The sequence below is a fragment of the Ptychodera flava genome, chromosome 1, assembly GCF_041260155.1.
Source record: "Ptychodera flava strain L36383 chromosome 1, AS_Pfla_20210202, whole genome shotgun sequence".
Taxonomy (NCBI): domain Eukaryota; kingdom Metazoa; phylum Hemichordata; class Enteropneusta; family Ptychoderidae; genus Ptychodera; species Ptychodera flava.
The window spans coordinates 40,107,290-40,124,175 of NC_091928.1; the positions used below are offsets into that span (position 1 = coordinate 40,107,290).

Genomic DNA, 16,886 nt, shown 5'->3' on the forward strand with positions numbered 1-16,886 from the left:
GTTATTAGGGGGTGAGTGAGACGAATAGCATATTTTGTTTTATATGTGTCGAAAAGTAACTTATCGCCCACGACGTTTTGATCTGCATCGGTAGAACCGCTTCTCAATTTTCTTAGATTTTCGTTCTGAATTCCGTACAGTGTCATGTTAGTTCTCTCCTTTTTATGTTTGAAGAGATCGCGATAACATTCAATAAGGTTATATTTATTCAAATCGAAAAGTGTCTGACCCTCAAATGTGAGTTTCATACGCTCCACCAATTTTTTGCAACATTTTGTACTACTCGGTTATATTCATCTCCCATTACTTCGAGATCAAAAACCAGGTCGAAAGTATCTGGAACTAAGAGTATCCGCTTTCTAACTTCGGACATCGTATGATAAGTGTCTGGCCTGGATCTGCCTCACTTGGATTATGAGCAATCACGTGATGAGTTCTTTCTGACTTCGTTCCATTCGGTATTCGGTTGGTGAAAGTCGGTGATAATGTTCTATCGTACCCCATTTTCGTGTAATGTATATAGTAGAAGAAAAAAAGAAAATAAATCACATCTTACATTTCACTTCGTGTATATAATGACTTAGAAGAAAAATCACATCTTTACGTAAATATTTCCGTCTGCCTGAAAGATAAATCGATTGCCTGTGTCGCGAATCAATCGAAGAACCCAATATTCTTGGAGATGATGAGCCTCTTGGTCATCCTCAGTATCCTGGAATACAGCTATGAATTCTAGTCGCTTAAAGAAGTTAGTCTTCTGACATTCCTTCACGAAAGCTAAAATGTTATGATATAGATTATCATCTTTGAGTCGGACACCTGGATTTGCTCGAAGGATATGTCGATTTACCCGTCGGAGTTTGCACCATTCCAATTCGACAGAGAAACCAAACAGGTCTTTATTTTTGGAAAGAAACTTTGCAATATTCTTTTCACCAAACATGTTGATGCCGTAGGGGTGTCATATATTAATACATAATTTTATTTATAATGACTAATGTTAATCCAGTTAAAAATATCCATAGCTGTTCTCCAACAAATCCGACCACCGATCCTGCTGTTTTTAATAGAAAACTGACGAGGGACCGATTAAACCTGGTATTGCAGCAGCACTTTTTGCGGCCAAGTGTTTTAACCATTCGCCAAATTGCTTTACAATTTCTTTCGCTTTTGTATATACTTTGGGCGGACCTGAACCAGACCCGCCAGTTCTGCTCCTCCTCCCTCTCCCCTCCTCCCTCCTCTTAGTCACAGCCAGGGCAATTGTTGATATTGTCATTCCAAGGGCAGTCAGTATTGCAGCGATTGTAATACCATTTCGTTTAAATAACTCTGTCAGCTTCAGCCTGAGTGACAATTCTGGATCGGAAATTACATCACGAAGAGACCTAGTCGTAGCCAGACTTTCACGTGCCCCGCTAATCTTACCATTTTCGTATTCAATTCGATTGTCAATTTTAGCTTCTCTTGTTATGAGTTCAGCTAGTAGTTTTTCAGCTTTTACTTTTGCTTGGGTGTGTTCTACAGGAATTTCCTCTAACTGTTTTTCAACTTCTCTTTTCTCTAGCCTTATTTTAACTTTTTCATTGTTAAGCTCGCCAAGACGCATATTCGCAATCCTTAATTCATCATTAATAGCTCTATATTCTGGGTTTAGATTGTTCCATTGTTCGATTTTATTTTCAAAAGCTTGTATTTTATCTGCATTACCAGAAGCATCTTGTCGTAACTCTGTCAGTTCATCTTTGTATATCACCCATGTCTTCTGGCGTCATCTTCTCAACCGGTATTTTATCGTTTATCACATCTTCAGAATGCAATGTACGACTCACATATTCGGGCTCACTATATTTATATACTTTGTTTACAAATTCAGAACCTCCTTTTAAACTTTTTATGTGAGATTTCTCTAAAAATCTACTTCCTTTATCTGTTGTAACTCTGATTTTTTTATAATACAGATCACCACCTTAATCTCAGCATTCATAATCAATTCGTCTCGTGCATACTGATTAGTAATATTATATTTGTCTAAGAGTTGTTCAGCCATATCTTGTGTAAGTTCTCTTCTCTGTCAATCAAACGATCAACCTGTGGGCTAGCCAGGAAAGGATCAGCTTCTGCAAGAGCATTATCATCGTCTATAAAGAATGTTTCAGCAGTAGCATCATCATCATTTAAATTTGCATCATCGAAATCCTGGAGTGGTATATCTTCTCCTCCTTCTGCCATATTGTATTTCTATATTACTACAATTATTTTTTATCCCCCCTTACATATACAGTAAAAATGCACATCTCAGTTGTTGAAAGCGTTGAACAATTGGCTGATTACATAGAAAGAACAAGTGCTGCATATCGACGAAGTTATAAATTAATGGGTCGAATTGATATGGCTCTCAATATTACTAAGGGAATTCTTGTAAGTTCTGCTGTCATAGCAGCAATTCCGACAGTTCCGGTACTGTTAGCCTTAACTCCTATACCTGGTGTTGTTATTGATGTAATACAAGGGAAAACGGGTGTAGCAAAGAGACGAGAGAAATATAAACATTATTATGTTCAATATAAACAGCTGCTTACACAAATACAAGAAAAAGGTGCACATCGAACGAGAGGCTCCGGGGTCAGAACTTATTCAGAACATATTTCATCAGGCGCTAGAAATTCAAAAACAAGAAGGATTTAGTCCGCCTCTGGAAAGATACCTAAGACATTATGGATTAAATGGATATGAAATTTAGTTCGCACCGATAGGAACTTCGTGTTCAACATCAGCTAGACTCCGCGACCGGCCGGCCGGACTGACAACGGGGCTCCTTTATATAGGCTAGTTTGATGGTGATGACTCACACGGAATTTCCCGTACACCTTCGGAACGTGTATAAACATGCTCAGCAGGAATTTCCCCGCTTAGTTCAGGACAATGCACTGCTGCGCGTGCGTGAGTTCGTATATAGGTCAGGGTTATACTTTAGTTACATGGATGGTTAATTTTTCCTTCGCTTCATGTAGATAAATGAATAAATGGGTGTAAAAATTCTTATTAATCCCAGTTTACTCCGTTTACTTTACTACTTATGATGTTTGATGACAGAAAATTTGTGTTTGTTTATGTTCCATATTAAATAGTAACGTTTTAAGCGTAAATAACAAGAGCCGATTTTTGAAGTGCGTTAGAATGTTAATAGCTCTTTAATATAAGGTAGAATGTGCTTATATCCCGTGATTTACGAAGCTCGGTTAAGACACGGTTTCGTTGATTCAGTACGACGAAATGAACATACCGGTAATGCAGCATATTTCCTGCCGAATGGTCAAACGTTTGAAGGCTACATTAAGGAATATCTGAATAAAAGCAAACAAACAAAAAAGCAATCATTTATATTTGTTCTTTCCATTTATCTTCTATGACTGTAACTTTTCATGTAAGCTTAATCATCTAATTCATATAAAACATTTTTTCAACACTTAGCAAGTTTTTTACGTTTCAGTGTGTAAAGCTGATGTATAGTAAACGGAAAAAACTATCTTTATAAAAAGAAACAAATCATTACTTGAAGTGTTTTCCAAACTGCAATACAAGAATTAGTAGTTAAATGGAGGGTAAAACGTGTGGAGGTTACGTTAGCTTTCTTTATAAATATAATTTGCTTATTCATGAATTTCCATTGCATAGCCTAAGACTAATATTAATAATCTTATAACATAAAACAACGTGAAATATTTTCCTGTTGATATTGTCTCTTATGATGATGCAGCTTCTCATTGTCAGAGAAATGCCATAGTTATTTGTTCAAGTAGGATTTACATGAATACTAGCAAAGATTACCCATTTTTTCAATAGGCAACGATGAAAAAGATATGTAATTGCACCAAATTGCCATTTATCACTGTATTTTCATTTCTGCTGTTGAAGATTGTAAACCATCTCTCATGATTTGTACTGTATGGTCAGTGATAGCTTCTTATGAATAACAAACTGATTGGATTCCTTAAATATCACTATGGTTCCGTTTACATGCGTACTATAGTCAGTGTATTTGGATTCCAAAACACTTGTAAAAAACCGGCTCAACTTGAAACATACAAGATTTGTTGCAGTTAACAGGTATAATATTGTATCCAGTCAGTATTACATGCTATCATTTATGAACTTCATATTTTTTGAATTTAATAAGAAAAATTCGAAGTAAAAATAAGGTTACTCACGATATGTTGTCTTTCAAATATTTTACTTTCCGTGTTACTTACATTCAGGTCAATGTTGTATCACCTTACTTCAAAATTACGGTCTGTATTCGAAAAGAATCACAGACAACAAAATACGACAGTCAATTTTGTCTTCATTGAGCCAGCGTTCCTTGGAGTAATGAAACCTTGGAGGAATCTTTCCGGCAGTGTGTAATAATGTGAAGTGAACTGCTCATAACGTATTTCAGTGCATTGGTTAAAGAAAAATAAACATTATCAAATGCTTTCTGCGGACGAACAAATATTCGTGTCATTTTAGTTTCATATAGTTTTTAATATACTTCAGCCATTCTGATTTCTTTGGATTTTGTCACTCTTGTTAACTCTGCCGAGTGATATATTCTTCAATGCAGAGATGCTGCTTACCTAGGTGAGATCATGATTGTTGCTGCAAACGTTTTGTGATAACACATGTGCATTCAAGTTAATGTAACACAGAGATCTTTCTGTGTTTTTAATCGCCGAAAGTTATGTTTAAATCTACGTTTTGCATCTTCCACGATCATTCATTGTAAAGGAACTCATTATTCTGGTTGACGCATTTGTTGTTATTTTGCTAATAAAATGTACTAAGAACATCGGTTTGTTGTTGTTGTTGTTTCTTCATATTCAATATTTCGTAATGATGCGGGTACAAGTATATAATACATCATAACAGTTGGGCTTCCATAGCTGTCGGTACCAGTCAGGTAGTGAGTATATGGTTGAACGTTACACGGCTTCTTCCTTCATACACAACATTAACTACTGGTTCCAGATTATGTTCCAGATAAACAGATACACTTGTGAGCATCTTTTAGCCAGAACCCCCCCCCCCCGGGTTACGTGACTATTGTACAACTATATGCAGGGTTCTGCTGTCCCTATTTTGTTAAAAGTTCTCCTTAGGGGTGGCCTATTTGATTTTGGAGGGGGGCTGGAGGATTTCTGAGAAAAAAATTGTTGCCAGCCAAATGCTGGAAAAAATTGTCTCTGCAGAAGGGAAGGAAAAAACTGCTTCTAGGAAGGCTGCAAAAAAATTGCTGTGATGCACCCTTGGGTGATAGACTAGCATTCAGTGGTCTCTGGAGCTGCCACCTACGGCGGCATTTTTGAACAAGAATCTTTGAAAACAGAATTATATTGTCTTTGGAGCTGCCGCCTACGGCGGCATTTTTGAATGGGTATCTATAGAAGCAGAAACCTCTTCTCAGCACCATGAATCACGGTCACTCTGGAGTGACCGTGCATACAGAGTGACAGTACATGAATTTGTATTTTACACGATTGGAACTAATTTTGGAGAACTGGATCTTCAAATGATTTAAATTTCTCAAAAGTGTTTAGTGCCCCATAGCTGAATGTTGCAATGAGCGTACAATTGCAAATTAAACAGACATTACTTCATCATCCAATTATCCCAAATTAGTCCCAATCATGTTACTTGTATTCTGCTGCTTTACTCAATTGCTGCACTGTGTTAGAAATGCAATGCTGCCAGTGTTAGAATAAACGTTAGAATGTTTGTCAAGTCTACTAAAGAGATTGAAATCAATAATGAAGTAAATATCATTACAAAGCTGTAATACTTTATTGGCAGATTTATGTCTATTAAAGTTTAACATTTTGTCTCAAATTTTACTAGAAAACAAAACACTTGGTGAATGTCAATGTCATGTTGTATGCCATCTGATCAGATATTTCATGATGAAGAAAAGAATATTAATCTGTCATTCATATCTCAGTAAATATGTATGATTTGTGATATTCATTGGGTGTGTAATTGCTTTAACTCAAGTCTTCAGTCGCATTTGTTGACATTGCCTTGGTGGTGTACTTTAAACAATGACTGGGAATGTAACGGAAAAGATTTGTAAAATTCCTGTTGGATCAAAATGAACATTGTATATATTTTACTTAAAAAAACAAAACAATTTAAAACCAAAATTAAAAAACACCTCTCAGATTGCACCAGACTGCAGCATTGCACGCATCAATTTCTTAAAATTTCAATGCAACATAGGGACAGTCCCCTCTGATGCTCTCCCCCTCAGCATCTCGTGTATTCTCCCCCGTACTTTCAAATTCTGCCCTTTCAGATATCCTAGTGAAAACCCTGTCATGATGCACATCCGAATTAAACAATAGTATATGGTTGGATACTGGTTATAGCGCGTGAGCTTTTTTATCTGTATTTTGTTGTCACTTGTGGCTGTATTTTTGTAAATTTACAAATAGGCCTATATATATATATATATATATTGGTATTTCACTTTTCTAAGTGGGGGGAGGGCAGTCAAAATTTCTGAGTTAGAGAGGGGGTTACTCTAATTAAGTGGCAGGGGGGTTACTTGAAATTTAGGAGTTTCCGATGAAATTCCTCCCTCCCCCAGGCCGTAAATAATGACGGCTATCTTAGTGATAGGCTGTTACGCACATAGAGAGGTGGCTCGAGCACAGGCATTCGACTCAATGCAAGCAAACTAAGTAACCGTCACTGATGCAACCAGTAAGAATAAAAGGTGTGTAATCGCTTACTGCACTGGTTGCATCCAGTGACGGTTTGCTGGCATTGAGTCGAATGCCTGTGGGCGAGAACCGCGAGGGTAACAGGTCAACTCGACCCCGCGTCAACTCGACCCCGGTCAACTCGACCCCGTACCCAAGTCAACTCGACCCCGAACCCAAGTCAACTGGACCTGATATATAACTTGCCCTGTCAGTTTAAGTATTTACCTGGCACTGGTCAGTTTCACTTGAAGTTGACGTTTTTGTCCGACTTTGGCCACAGTCACCTGTTTTCTAAAATTTATTCACTCTGCGCCCACGACGTTGTTCCCCTGAAAAGAGGAGCATATGTGAGGCGCGTGGGGGACAGCGGAAGAAAACAGTTATCAGGTGACTGTGGCTTTGGCTACGCCGCCTCCCGGACTTTGGTGTGGCGAAGCCAAAGCTGGACACTCTCGCCAACCTGCAGTACTGCGGCTAACTCTCGCCATAATCTTAAGGCTAAGAGAGGTGGATGTGATGGCCAGTCATGTAACTGTTTACGAGAAAAGCCAATCGACGGGCGCCAGTCCAGTCATTCATTGTCAGCATGAAGGTGTCCAAGGCATGGTTGTTTGGTTGATACAAATCCCTCCTGTTATGTAGGAGCACCCTCTGGTGAGGTAAAATAAAGGTTATCAATATTGCTCAAAGTGCGCATGCGTAGGACGTGACATGCAAATAAGTAGCGCCTGGAAATATCTTCAACTTTGCAAATGACTTCCATGTGGTTTGGTGAAATGAAATGAGAAGCGTCCAGTATGAATAGGAGCAAATCTTTGTTGGATGATTTAAGGGAGCCAATGAGGGTCGGGTAATTGTTAGCAGCAAGGATATCCCATAAAAGTGGAAAGTATTTGTCTCTCAAGTGGTTCATATGAGTACAATGGCACACTAAATGCAGTCTATCTTCTGCTCCATCTCCACAAAGTTTGCAGGTTGGATCGACTTGGTTTTGGTTAAATTTAGCTTTGTTAGCTTGTAAGGTGTAAGTTCCAGTAAGAAATCTTGCTTTAATGCAGGCTCTTTCAATGTCGCGAACGTTAGTGTTAGTTGAAGACCAAACATGATGTGGCTTATTTAAAGAACAGGCTTGGAGATTAACGAATCTGGTTGACTGCTTCGATGCAATATCGTTCTTGAGTTTTGAATGCCAATATGTATCGATATGAATCCTTAGCAAGGTTTTCCACTGGTTCTTCGATGGAGGTTCTTGAAGAAGCTGATAAAAATTTGGAAGATCATATTTTTGAAGGATATCTTCGACCGTATTAAACCAGGATTTACTCTTGAAGTTGCTCATACTATATTGACGAAGAGCAAGGTTGTGTTCTGTAGAGTTTTTAAGACGGCAAATGTTAACAAACAGGGTAATGATAGTTTTGTCACGAAGGGCTTCTAGAGTCTGTGCACCGAGTAATAGCAGAACAAGAGAGTTGTTGCATCTATTAGGGAGGTGTTGAAGTTGTTTTAGTGTTTTAACTTGAAAACTCTCAATAGTAGTTATGTCCTTCTTCTTTATGTCAATGATTTCAAGACCAAATAGGAGTCTTGGGATAACATAAGTTTTCCAAATATGAGAAGAGATAATTGGGTTTAAGCCGTTACGTCCGTGGAGTCCAGCGCCAAACAATTGGTACAATGTTCTTCTAGCTATTTGAATGTTTTCTGAGATATCGAATTTTCCGTCTTTTCTTCGTATGATGCCTAAGTGTGAGATAGTGTCACCACTGGAAATGACGTCATTGTTGATCTTTGGTTGGGAAATGGAGAAGTCTGTTGACTTGGCGTTTTTAGAGATACAGATACTCTTAGATGCGTTGATCAGTTGTCTTTTACTATTAACATTGTCTTCGACGATTTGTACCATGGCGTTTATGTTGTGATCACTATCGGACAGTAAAGCGATGTCGTCTGCGCATGTTGGGCTGCCAATATAGACATGTCCAATGTGCAAACCCAGCTGAGAATTTTCGAGTGTCTGTAAGGTATTATGAATAAAGATTTTGAAAAGTTCGGCGGAGAGGGTACTGCCTTGTCTTGTGCCTTGTTTGAGTATGATGTCTTGTGACATGAGACCATTCCATTTGACACGGGAAAATTGCTTTGAATACATATCAGCGATGGTATGGGATTCCCCTAGTACCACGTGATCATCTTTGTGACGTACTTCCGGCTTCCCCAACGGCCTGTCTGTGGTGTAACGTCGACGCAACTGAGCACGTCTAGCTGGCAAAGAGAATTACGATGAAAGTGTCCGACATATGACGCTGTGACCTCGACCAGTATTCATAGTTGGTGCATGTGTTTATCTGCAGTTCAGTTTTTGTGACAACGGAACAATTACAGAGCTAACAGCAAAAATGAACACGATATTAGGTGAGCTTTACACTTCCTCTATTTAAAATGGCCACCCAAGCTTTGGTAGAGTCGCGCCTGAAGTTTAGTGACCGTAACTGTTTTACAAATTACATATTCAAATACTGCCAGTGTATACATTTAGCAGCCACTTCAAAAACCAAAGTGTCAATAGTCGACAGGCCCTGTATTGACCACGGTTACGCTGATTAACCGTGATTTGCCTCTCGACACCCCTTCTGTATTTTATTGTCGACCTGAAGTTACTGTCAGCCAAACTTCGAGGTAAAAACATGGTTTAGCAATTTTTGACAATTATTTGTATTATCTGTGATTTGAATTATGTGTAGCTGAACACAAAATTCGTCATATTCCAGTCAAAAAGTGTGACTGCAGGCCTCCTACCTATAGTCTAGTCAAAATACGGAAATGAGTAGCCTAGCCTCAAGCAAATGGCGAGTCCCAAAACCCGGACCGAGACGAGTTGAGACGAGACCATAATGACCCCTCAGGCAGGCGTTGTAGGCCCTAAATACATCGTATATACAATACTACAGAAAGCTTGCAGTTTGTTGAGAGTGTCAAAGATCGATGCACAAAGCAAGAGATAGCACAATCAACGATTGGAACAACTGAAAAAAGATTTGTTGAGGTTTTTCAACTTGAAATCAAGGCAAGCTCGAAACATGCGAACTGCGATGCGACGTCGGCATTTTGGCCTAAGCGATAAGCGCCAGATTCAGATTCTACTATGATATCTACTGTGAATTCAAAATAGGTAACCTTGTATTAGAAACATACATACAGGAGATTTAAGTAATCATTTTTTAGAAATTAGATTCACCATTTATAAACACATTATAGGAAAGTAAACTGAGAGCTCATATGTTTAATTTTATTACAGTGGCTCTGCACCATTTTTCTACATTACCGATACTATAGTACATGTATGTTATGTGTGTGGAATCTGAGGCAGCCTCAGATTAAGATTCAGATTCGGAGAGCTATGTAACTACTGACTAGAACGTACCAAAATGAACAAGCATAAGCTGATGGTAGGGGTGGGATATCACTTCTTTGACTAACTGAGACAGAAGTGGAACAACGTCCTTTTTCCCGTACATTGATACAGACGCTGCCTATGTGCAAAAAAAACGTAACTTTTCTATCAGTAAGATAGGAGTCTTTTGGTCTCGTCTCGACTCGTCTCGGTCGGGGTTTTGGGACTCGCCTCAATCAAATTGCAACACAAACCATTCATGTGGTTTTGTACTGGCATGATCCTGCCTACTGTGACTATTAAAAGTAGAGGAAAATGGTAAGATATGAAACCTAATTTTCGTGTAAGTTAATGCGTAATTTATGGTAAAAATTTGAATATTTAGAGTGCAAGTGTTCTTGGACTTTGTGACATGTACTGTTGTCCTCAATTCAGGGTCACCAACTTGAAATAGATATGTCAACATTTTGTTGGATTTTATTGTGCCATCTTTCAAAATCATATCTATAAAGTCTCGGAGGTCTATAAATGCAGTAAATACACCAGAGTCACCTCTCATTCTATCTATCTATAAAAGTCTAAAGTTGTTATTATAGTAACCAGTCTCTTGATTGAAATTTGACAATGAAAAAGAAAAACAGCATATTAAACTACTCTAATTCATAAGTATTTATGTAGATTGGTTTTCAGTTGTTCATACTCTAACGTAGAAAAATAAGCTAATTGTTGCTGTGGATATTGGGTTGTAGATGATGTATTACAGAAACACAAACCTTGTTACAGAAGGCTTCCTAAGACATAGTATAGCTTCCTGTCTTAAAGGGGCAGGTTGTTTTATAAGTTTTATCTCTTTAGAAGCAAATTGATTAACTGTGCACAACTTTCTAAGGACAACAAAGGACTAAAATCACATAAATGGTAATGCCAACAATTACTAGTGCGACAACCAAGGATTGAGGATTGCCCCATAAAGTCCATAAAGGAATCATGAAGAGTTCACATCATTCTTGTTCTAGGAAGTATTGATAATAGAAAGAGGGTAAGATGTGTCCAGGTCAATTTTATTTTGGTCCCTTTGACGCATGATTTGTACCATTTGACTGAAATCCAGGTGATTGGAGATTAAGTTGACTGGAATTCTTGCAATACAGCCATTGTTGCTGTTTGTTGGCCAACTGACCAGCTTACACTGTGTTAGCTGTGGGTCCATATTGTGGCGGGGTTATAATAATGTAAAAGTCAAAACCAGCCCGTAAAAGGCAGAAATCTGTCCGAAAAAACCACAGCTATGGACCTACAGCTAATACTGTGTGAGCCTTGAGAGCTACAAATATTGCAGATCTGATCACTACAAAGAGTCCATCTCCACCTCCCTCTCATACATATATGTATCACATGCATCAAATCAAGATTGCCTAGTAGGTAGTTCAGTGATCGATGGCAGGAGGTTTTGTTGCTGCCAGCAGTAACATGTGAATATGTGTATTGTTTATAGTATGTTAATTGCTGGCTTATCCAGCAAATTCATGATTTTCATACCATACTAATCTCGACAAGAAAACTGGTCATCTTTTGTTGCACATTAGGTACCCTGTATCCTTTCCATGGACGAGGTCCTGATCCCGTGGAGGAGGTTTTTACAGCGATAAATAACAACAAGGGCTACATAATGGCAGAGTGTCTGAAGAAAGTGGACCCCATGTCGATGAAACGAGGGATGACATTCTTACACCATGTGGCAATGAGTAACAAGTACAAGCTGATTGCTCCTCTGTATGCGCTCTGTAACTACGGCGAACTTCTCCAGGTGCGCGCTGGTGACGAATCGCAGTTCACTGGGATGACGCCCATAGAGGTTGCCGAAAAGATGAAAAACCGATCTGTGCTTCAGAAATTGAAAATTCATAAAATGTTTGAGGACAGCCTGAGTGATCTTCACATCGCAGCACGAGACGGCGATGTTCAGAAAGTGGAGGAACTATGTCAGGGGGAGTACTTGTACAAAGTTGACGTTCGTGGGCTTTATGGAAATACAGCACTTTACACAGCGTGTGTTAGTGGCAAGCTGGACGTGGCAAAACAACTGATAAAATATGGAGCCAACCAACGGCAAAGAAATGACTGGGGAGACACCATACTTCATCGGTCGGCAAGATGGGGACAAACAGAAATACTGAGGTACTTGTTGGAGAATGATCCATACCTTGATATCAATACCATGAATTATGACGGATGCACGGCCTTGCATATGGCTGCATTGTATGGAAGTTTACCAGCGGTGCAACTCTTATTGGAATATGATGCTTATCCTAGGGCCAGAAACAACAATGGGCGAACACCACTAGACTATGCACACGAGGAAGGACACCACCAAATCTCTTTGGCTTTGCAAAATGTTTGAAAGATGTGCAGCACTGCACTGTTAGTATTCTATGCATGGTCTTGACTCAACAGCAGGTGGTACCTTTAAAGATTTTTCAACTCTTCAAGATATTTTAGGAATTTCTTGAAATATTCTTGAATCAGCTTTATACCCACTGCATGTAATAGGTAAAAATTTTCTTGAATTTATAAGATAGGATGCAACTCAGAGATGTTCGGACTCCCAAACTTAACAATATTCATTTAGCTACCTGTTTTGGCTCATTTGAAGCTTATGGAGTAAATAAAGTTTTTTCCGGCTTTAGTTTTGTGAAAATCAGGAATCTTGTTTTCCAACATAGAGGTAACACAGCCATGGTGGCCATTTGTTTTTAATTTCAAATATTGGTAAATTTTGACTGATTTGTTTCTCTTGCACCAAAATTTGCATGGAGACCCCTGATTTTTCTTGATTTTGAAAGAGAATGGTTGAAATTTTGCTTGAAAAAGTTTGAGCAAAAGTTTAAGAAATTTAATTTTTGAGGTGCAAATACCTTCAATGAAAACTTTCTGTGTAGTTATCAACATGGTAATGTAGAGAGCGTATGCAGATCAAGACTAAGGTCCATTGGATCTCATTACCTGGATAATTACTGTGAAACACTTTGATTTAGCTGCATGCTTTTTTAGTGTTTCCAGATTCTCACTGCAATCAGCAAGTTTTTAACTGAGCTGGAAAGACATCCTAACAATAGTAAAATGTAGTGAAATTATGAGCGGCAATCACAGACTATGCATAAATTCTCATAAACACAATAGCTAAAAAGATATGTTTTACATTGTTTAACACTATTTTTTACAGACAGTGTGGTGTCTTCAATTTAAAGACGTCAAGGGTGATAGGATGGTTTTGGTTTAAGGTATTGTCAAAAGGAATGGTGCTATAGATATTTAGAAGGTTGATCAAACATAAAAATTTACAAAGCTGTTCAAGAGAGAGTTATCCAGTAAGTCCATATTTGTTACTAATGCCTTTTCTGCCATCACTACTTTCACATAATAGCAATAAATCTGCCAAGACTTTTCAGTACTTCTGAAACAGCCTTATATTACTTCAAACTTGTTGATTTGATAAAACTCCACAAATACTTACTGTTATTCAAAGCACCCCACATGACCCGATGGATGTGTCCAGTAACCAAGATTGTTTTAGTGGTATACATGACTGCCAGGAAATTAAATTCTGTGAGTTTAAAACACTTAGCATAAACTGAGCATGTACTTTTTGAAACAAAATTATTTATCTTTGAGCTGTTTACTATCATTGTTGAATGGCAAGAGAGATATTTTGAAATAACACTTATTGCTCTGATAAAGTGGAAGATTGTTCCTCTTAAGAGAAAGAGTGAAAAAATGTGTGAAGTTAACTATTACATTTAAAAATCCCCTTGAGCAGTTTACATGACATATATTGTAGCCAATATCCCAATATGTAACATTACAAAATACCTTTTATTTGAATATAGTATAGTTTTAAAGTAGAGAATATTAGCAAATTTGGTGTCAAATAATAGTAAAGACTTGCTGTTTTTTTGAAAGAAAACTTTGGACCTCTAGAAAAAGGAATGTGTATAAGTTGAAAAATTGTAATGTATATGTAAAATTCACAAAGTTTACACAGTGGCAGTACTTCAATAATGATAATGTTTAGCAGTGTACATTTTGACAGGCTTTTTGAAGTTGAACAAGAATTGAAGTCAACATTGTAGTAGGATGTGTAAAAAGTTAACACTAGAGACACACGTTATAACTTTCTTGAAGCATCTTTCTGAAGTCAAAGAGTGCCTTAATATGGGATATAGATTTTCTTTCAGTCATCGCATTGTCTTTCTGAGTAGATTGCATTATTCACCAATAGACAGCAAGAATTAACCAAGCCTTTAATAATGAAAACACATAAAATGTTTTGAGAACTTCTTTCCAAATCTATGTAATTTTTACAGAAGAACGTCGATATCATAATTTGAATAAACACTCAGAAAAACTTAAGTCTTTAACGTAACACCATCCCTGTCCTCTCTATAATATCTAACTCAGCTGATGGTATGATTTCAACTGACATTTTCATTATCAACATTGTTACCATACCTGTGCATTAGAAAGCTGAATATACTATCAAAGAACACATTTCATTGATTTTATATCATTATTGCTGAATATGTAACAAGTATTATATAAATTGTGTAATTTGTGACCAACTGAAACAGTACCTGTGTATAAACTGGTAAAGATAACATGACAAATAATATTTAAATACAGATATATTTTATGAATGTTTATAAATGGAAATAACTTACCTGTTGATAGAGCAAGAATGATATTTTGCCGTTTAGATGAGAGCTATGCATAAAAGGATTGAAATTTTAGATTTCAATGATTATATGAAAGAAAGTGCCAAGTTTGAAAAGACGCTTTACATCAAACAAGTTTTGTTACTTACTATTATGTGTTGGTAAATTGAGTCTGTTTGTTGAAAGGGAAATAGTTTACTACCGGTATATTGAAATTTAAAGGTCTTTTGTTGGTTTAACCCTTTGAGCATCAATTTTTATTGTTTGTAAAAAATATAATGCAGATAATTTTTTTTCAAATTTAGACAATTTTTTTCAGATTTTTTTTCAAAATTTTGATGGAAACTGTAGCCAATGAAAAGCTGTGTCCATTTTGTCCAAAATTATCCAAAAATTTACAGAAAAATTCTTAAAAATTGGTAAAATGTAACACTAATAATTTTGTGGGAAAGATTACAGTACTCAAAGGGTTAATGGTTTCAGTTGCATGGTATTATCAGAGCATTCTGTAAAAGAGTTGAATAACAAATATTTACCTATGAATATTATATCTCCATGTCTGCTATTGAAAACAGATATGGTTTGTTAATTTAAAAGTTTCCATAACAACTCGTTGAAGTGTATTGCACTTTTTAGGCAGTCAAAGCAGTGTTGCATTTCAAGTACAATGAGTTATCTATGTGTTACAAAGATGTTTGAATAAAATCATCAAATCTCATCAGGTTTATAGAGGATGTTTGTGTAGATAGTTTTAGTACTTGTAAGCAAAGGATATTTTACTCAAAAACATTTTAGGATAATTTATAGTATTTTGACCTTGTTTACTGTTATGTTATATTTCTCTTAATCTACCTGGGATGTCTTATTGACAGACATTAAGATAAAATCTGTGCCTGTTGACAAATTTCTCATCTAGACACATCAGTAGGGTTAGATCAAGGTTCAAAATTGTACTTTTTAACCAAAATACACTGTTGAATAGAAATGAATGTGTCTATTTAGGATACCTGTCAAGAATACCGACCATTCTCAAGTGTGTTGTTCTCAATAGACAGGTTTTACACTGCATTATATTTCTATCCACTTTTGTTGATGAGGTAGAATTCAATTCTATGTAAAGATTTCCAACTCTTACAATTTGCAAGTTGGTGAACTGATTCATGCACCTATTAGGGCCTGTACAATACCAGTTGTATGATACACCCTCCTAGACCCTGGTTCAGGATCAACCATTAGCGACCGTTGTATACACTGCTTTGAAAAAGTGGCTGACATTTGAGCCTCTGCTTGAGACTTTCTACTTTAGAGTCAATTACCCACAAAACTTACAAATTTGTGAAATTCTTACATGTAAGTAGCTGCCATTCTGAGTGTGAGTAGTCACTGACTGAGACAACAGTGAAATATTGATTTTCAAAGTGAAAGAAAGTGATCATTTAAAGTTTGTGGCCTGCTTGTCAAATGGTCAATGTTGAGAAATGAAATGATTGTTATTGAATTATCTACCCAACGAGGATCCTCATGTAATATTTACAATAGAGGTCATAAAATGTAAGTTGACTGCACATTTTGATGTTTTTTGAGATGAATTTATTGATACCTATAGTTTTGATATCTAGATCTGTAACAAATGGGAATGTTTTTATTTTGTTTGTTGAAAAATAAAAATTATGCACTATCATATGTTATGAATTTGTGTGGCTCGTCTGATTACTATCACATGCACTCCAAATGATTTTAGCATTATTTATGTTGTTCATGGCAAACAGAATTGACGTATACATGTACAATGTTGCTTATCTGTTTGTTTGTGTCTTGTATACTCTTATTAATATGGTTTCACTGGTCACTTCATGCACAAAATCACTAAACTTTCAAGACAAATTTCCTTGATTCAAATTTAAAATAAATGCAATTATGATTACAAATAATTTATTCACGTAACCTCTATACCATGACTTTCCCATAACCATAATTTCTCATACACAAACTTTGTACATATATGGACAACATCCATATACTAGGTTTAGGGGCATG

General features: G+C 36.9%; 2 protein-coding genes across 2 annotated transcripts in view; both read left to right on the plus strand.

Annotated features, from left to right (window-relative positions):
* Positions 1–16,886, plus strand: part of LOC139137307 (uncharacterized) — a 622,870-nt gene that overhangs the window by 581,818 nt on the left and 24,166 nt on the right. The window lies entirely within an intron of this gene.
* Positions 8,986–16,541, plus strand: LOC139137321 (ankyrin repeat, PH and SEC7 domain containing protein secG-like). Its single transcript, XM_070705355.1, has 2 exons — positions 8,986–9,158; positions 11,724–16,541. The coding sequence occupies exons 1-2, from the start codon at positions 9,143–9,145 to the stop codon at positions 12,536–12,538; spliced, it is 831 nt and encodes a 276-aa protein (XP_070561456.1). The 5' UTR covers positions 8,986–9,142; the 3' UTR covers positions 12,539–16,541.